A 6,000-nucleotide genomic window follows, 5' to 3' on the forward strand; every position below is an offset into this window, starting at 1 on the left:
TCTCTGCTCTTTTGTGCCTGTGAAAGATGGGCCTTCGATGGGCTTCCATGATGGGCTTGGGATGAGCTTGGTCAGGGTATTATATGGGGTCCCCTACCTGCCATTTCCTCTCTATATTGCTTTGTGGGTATGAGCAGAGGAGGATTTCAGTCACATAACCCCACAAATAATTTCTAGGAGGCAAAGCAGATACAACATTCTTTCTTACAATCAGAGCTACAGATAAATATGCTCCTTTTTAAACCAAGAATGGGGGGGAAATATGTTCTGGCCCCAGATGAGCTCTAATAGCATAAACTATATAAAATGTGAATAATAGAAAAGCAAAAGAACAGCAAAGGAAGAATTATCTTCTTTCTCCGATAAATACAGTTTCTCTGGTATCTCTTTCTCGTCTCTTGTTGACTGTGGCTAGTAATAGTTATTGTAGAAAGGCTGGTTTTATGCAGTAAAATATAACGTCAAATTCAAAAAGATTAACAAAGTAATGCCCAAAGAACTACAACCAACCTCTAACATATGGCTGTTTATGCTAAGTAATTCCACATGTGACACAAAAAAACATTAAGTCTTGAAAGACTTAAATTTAGTTTCAGAATAAGCATTAGAATTCATTCAGATTCAGACCCAATTAACTTGAGGGTAAAGTTCTAAAATGCTTGATTCTAGAAAACTTCTCTCTAATAGCAGAACTGATTTCTTTTAAGCCTGTTGGCACTTTGTGGCATGGTTCCACAATATGTTAAAGCTGAGTTAAATCAGAGCTGCTGATATTTGCACTGCTGGGCCAGCTATAGTTCTCACCTGACTGAAGATTCAACATTCTAAACTGGCTGAAGAATTACTCACACACACTTCTGCTCCTTACATAGTTTACTACTATTTTAAATCCCTGAACTGGCTCCCAAAAGGTCAGAGGTGCTCCAGCACTCATGCAAAGCTAGTAGTGGAAGAGACTTCTGAGTAAAAATCGTAAAGAGGATTTGACTGTAGCTTTATCTTTGATCAGCCTGACCCGTCACGAGGTCATAGCTTCTAATTCCACTTAAATAAAAAAAATGTATGAATTATACAGTGTTAAAAGTATTTTAATCCCCAAGCAGAACAAAAGCCCAAGTAATCTTTGAACCTGCTACTTGCTTGCATTACTTTTGCAACGTACACTTCAGAAACTTGGCCTTAGTATGTTGCCATTTTATTGGAGGGATAAGAGAAGACAATGTGCTTGTCCATCTCCTAAGGGAGCTCTGTAAAACTGCCTCAGCACCAAAGATTCTTAAAGCAAGGGCTAAGCAAGCCACAAGACAACATGTTCTCTCCCTCTACCTGAAAGAATGACCCCACCTGTTGCTAGGAAATCCACTCCCAACACAAATCCCGAGTTTGGTCCAGTACTAGTAGCGAGCCTCCTACAAGCTCTACTGAACATACACTAAAGGCAACTTTGGAGGCAAAGATTTAATCTGAGCACCGACCCTCTGAAGGACAATGTTACCACTCTTTAAGGAACACCTCCTCATTAGAGAGGCATTGTATTCTACTGATTGGCAGGGATAGTACTGTATGGGTCAATTATTTTATTTTTTTCCAGGAAAAAATAGGTTCTCTTGCAATGCTGCCTTGTGCATTTGAGGGGACTGGACACTAGACTACAGCAATCTTTAGCCTGACCTTATGCTTTTACAGCCTATCATCATCACCACTCTAAAACACAGAACTGCTCATTATGTAGCAGGCATCAATAAGCTCTTGGATACTATATTCTGCTTGCTTGCTGAAGCAGAACTTCCTGACTATTATCACTAGGCAGGTCAACTCAGCTATTCAGTTTCTGATTGCCCAGGATGCTTCAATAAGCGACACAACCCTCCAAACACTGAACAACAAAAACACATTACAGAGAATTACTGAGTAACAGAACAGGGAGAAAGGCTTTCCCTGACAAAACTACTTTTTGGTGAGAAATGCCACACAAACCCTATTAGACCTTTCAGAATCACAAAATCTTTGTCCAGCTGATGTTGCCAGGGCAGCAGTATTCGAGAGGACACATACCAGAAACTTAACAGTATTGTGAGTGGGTGGGTGGGGAGAGGAATTTCCAAACTGGAGGAACTTTAAAACAAAAAAGCCAGACTCCTCTCTCCACCCTGCCAAGAACCTTCAACACCAAATTAAGACCACAGACTGAATTCTCACTCTCAAGATAAACAATCTAGAATTCAGTGTTTGTAATTGACATTTTCTGGTTAAAGATGCATCTAAAAACCAAATAAACTTCTTTCATAGTTCATACATTAAGAAAGAACTTGCTGGAGTACAGCATGCTGCAACACTGAACAAGTAATTTAATCTTATAAGATCTTGTAAGAGTAAGAGTTTGTATCCTGTATTAGCAATATTCACATATTCCTACATGTCCCTGACACACTATTTTAAAATGATAAACTTTGAAGCTTTAAAAGTCCTGCCAATTTCAATTAAAAATTATCAACTTAATAACTGACTTTCCTCACCTGAGTTTAAGAGTTCTTCAATTAATGACACATCACGACGAAACAGAGCTGCCTTTAATGCATTACTCTTGTCCTCCTGCAACATTTGATCCAGCTGCTAGATAACCAAAAAAATTAGGTCAATACCTAGTAACTGTTACAAGGTAAAAACTACAGCTTAATGTCAGTATAAAAACACTAATGATCTCTGTATGGACAAGGGGGGTCAACACAAGGTTAAGACTTTCCTTCTACCTCTGTAGACTTGCTTAGGCTCTACTGTAAAATACAAGTTTTAAATTTAATTTTTCAGTTAATTAAACTTTTAATTTACATTTTCACAAATAAGGTATTTACATTTTCAGATAATGGAACCTTTCTCAGCAGACCTATCCTGTGCTCAGTTTTTCTTAATGGTATTCAATTTCAGTTAAGATTCCTTTTCATCTTTTGGTGCTAGAATAAGGTCACAACACATTTCTTCACCTTTTTTGGACATTGCACATTACGAAGCATAGCATTAAAAAATGTAACTAATATGATCAGACATAAAAGTTACAGTTTGGGGCAATGTAATTCAATTACTAGCTATCTGGCTTAATCCAGCATGAATCCACTGCTAGAAAAGGTTCCCATTCCTCTTTTCCCCCTGTTCCTGTAGCACCAGAGGTATCTGTGTCGCTGCGTCATAAAATATTTGGCTGAAAGATGCCCTGACCAAAAGCTTGTTTACGCACCAGACAATCACCTGGTTCAAGGTCCTACCAGAAGCATCACAGATTTGATCACTATTACAGCTGCATATGCAGCTGAAGATTGCTGCTGGTATTACCTAGATTGCATAAAACTCATACACCAGTAAGTTGAGGACTACTCACTAATCCTCTGCAGACAGAAGTGGGTATGGAAAGAGAAGTAAAATGTCATTATACATTCTGAAGTAATGTGAACTCAGACAATTTTCTCCAGCACACTGTGGGCTATCCTTCCAACATTTTTTCTGAATATTTTAATAGGTGCTTACTGTCTAGAAAACCAAAGGTAAGAAACAGCTAATATAATAATTTAGCCCTATTTTTGTTCTACTCAGCAAACAATTTCCAAATAACACATCTCTTCATATGGGAACCCTGAAGATTCAGGAACCAAGGCTCCTGAAAATCCAACCATAACCTTTAGCAAGAGTACTGCAAGCATTCAGTCACTTCCAATTCCAGCCGTAAGATAAACTAAGGGCTAACCCCCCTTGCAGAATCTCCTCATGCTATCAGATGCCTCACACCTACCAGATGCAAGAAAATCAAATTCCCTCTTGATGTTAACAAGAAACAATTTCAGAGAACTAAAGCAGATTTGCAGGCCTCTCGTCACTTTCAACCCTAATTCTCATGTTGAAACTGCGACTCGGGTCTGTTATTAAGGGGAAGTGTCTTAAATCAATATTAAGGTTTATGTAAGAAGAAAAAACACCCAAAATGTAGATTTTTATTCACGCCTGGATAGAGGGCACCCCCTTATGACACCGCTGTGAAACAGCCACCGCCGAAGCGCCAGCCGCAGCCTTCCCGCGGCCACCCCCGCAGCCAGGCCCCGGGCCCGCTCCCCGCCCCGCGCCCCAGGCCGCCCCGCCGCAGGCCCCGGCCGGAGGGCTCAGCCCCACCTGAGGCTCGTGCCGCACGACGCCGATGTCCCAGCCATCCTCGTCGCTGTCGCCGCCCTCGTCGCCGCCCGCCACCACCCGGGACCCGCACCACATGGCGCCCGCGCCGCCTCCCGCTGCGCGCCCGCGCCTCACGTGGCCGGCGCCCACCGCGCCGCTTTCCCGCGCAGAAGGGGGCGGGGCGGGGCGCGCGCGGCTGCCGGCTAACGGCGGGAAAGCTGCGGGGGGGGGGGGGGCGGGGCGGGGCGGTGTCAGAGCCCGCTCCCTGCGGGGGTCACCCCGGTCCTTGCCGGGGTCACCTGTCCGCGCCAGGTGAACGGGGCGGGGGGGACCTGCGGTGATGGAGGAGCGGGGGTGCGGTGGGTTCCCGGCGGTCCGGCCGCTTGCAGGGGCTCGAGGCAGCGCAGCTGGGTGTGGTGGTGTTTCTCTAGGTCCGGGGCTGATAAACGTGTTTAAACCCAAGGTTAAGAAAACAAGGTTTTATCTCTTTAATTGTAGTCACAGCTAATGCTACCTGACTCAATACCAGCCGGGTCCGTTGCTGAGGGGCAGGTCCCGGCACCGTTCGGTAGCCAGGCCTGTGGGCTGCGGCGTGAGGAAGGTTCAGCAGAGGCCGCGGGTGATCACAGACTCACAGAATGGCCTCTCACCCTCCTTCCTGCCGGCTGGGCGTGCATGGGCATTACTTCACACTGCAGGATTCTGGCTGGGTGTCATGGATAGTGTCTCATCCATCCCAGCGTTCACGGGAAGCTCTTCGAAGAACGGATGAGGAGCAATATGCTGTAATTCATCCACAGGCAAAACTTCCCTTTGAGCTCAGTGCAGAGCTTGCACCAGCCGGAAAAAAAATTTGGTCTTCCACCGAAAGAAAGGTAGCAGAAGGGAGAAAAATCTGGTCTTGGAAAAGAGGCAGGTGTTAGTATGGAATGGTCAGTGTAGTCCTTGAGCCTTTGACAGTGTAGAAGTGTAGATTTGGGGAGTTCATTTTAACAAAAATTTCAATTGTCTTAATCAGAAGGTGACTGTGAAGCATTTATTCATTCATTTATTTATTTATTTTAGCAACACAATGTGTAAGGCAACTTTTACCATGTTGGGAACTTGTAGGTTAGCTAGAGCTGTGCTGAGAACATCCTAAGTACTATAAAAATTTCACTTATTTGAAAAAAAAAAAAAAAAAAAAGAGAAGAAAGAAAAGAATGGTTTGTATATTTCAGTTATGCGTTCCTGACATTTTTAACAGCTTTTTTTTTTTTTTTTTTTTAATTTTGGTTACTTGTCTGTAAAATGTGACAACCTGTTTGCATAAAAGTATTCTGAAAGTCAGGTTACTAGCAATGAGAATGCTGGTATAGAGCTAGCTAAACGAACTCCCACGAGAGAAACTTCCAGTTCTGGAAACCTGATAGAAATGCAAAAACCTTTCTTTTCACACAGCCTTCCTAGAACAAAAGATGCTAAAATTGCATCCACTCTAAGATAAACCTCTGTGTAAAGGTTTAGCTTTCCTTACTTATTTTGGATTTACCTGCACTTATAATTTGATATTATAACATTTACTGGATGTAATAATTTAATGTTTTTGTAGCCATGTCAATTCTTACAATAGAGTAAATTTTAGTCTCAAGAGTTTTTAGTTTTCTGATCCCTGGCCTGAAGATTTCTTGTGTCATTTTCTGCTTGCAGAAGAAAAGTAGAATTATGACATTGTCACCTAACTTCTTTGTATCTGTATAGGTCTACCAGTCCTCAACATCATAGTCTCCGTGTCCCAGATCTAGCTTCCATAATTTTCTTTGGCTCCTCTGTGTTACAGAACATGGGTTTGCTAGTGGAATTTAT

At 42.7% G+C, this 6,000-nt stretch overlaps 1 protein-coding gene across 1 annotated transcript in view; it reads right to left on the reverse strand.

The window, feature by feature from the left end:
• Positions 1 to 4,252, reverse strand: part of ASZ1 (ankyrin repeat, SAM and basic leucine zipper domain containing 1) — a 38,443-nt gene extending 34,191 nt beyond the window's left edge. The window contains exons 1-2 of the mRNA XM_051632812.1: positions 4,156 to 4,252; positions 2,517 to 2,613 (exon numbers count right to left, since the gene is read on the reverse strand). Of these exons, the coding sequence (XP_051488772.1) occupies positions 2,517 to 2,613; positions 4,156 to 4,251 (193 nt within the window). The 5' untranslated portion in view covers position 4,252. The remainder of the gene's footprint in view (positions 1 to 2,516; positions 2,614 to 4,155) is intronic.
• Between the last annotated feature and the right edge of the window lie 1,748 nt (positions 4,253 to 6,000).

Source organism: Apus apus, chromosome 1, assembly GCF_020740795.1.
Source record: "Apus apus isolate bApuApu2 chromosome 1, bApuApu2.pri.cur, whole genome shotgun sequence".
NCBI lineage: Eukaryota > Metazoa > Chordata > Aves > Apodiformes > Apodidae > Apus > Apus apus.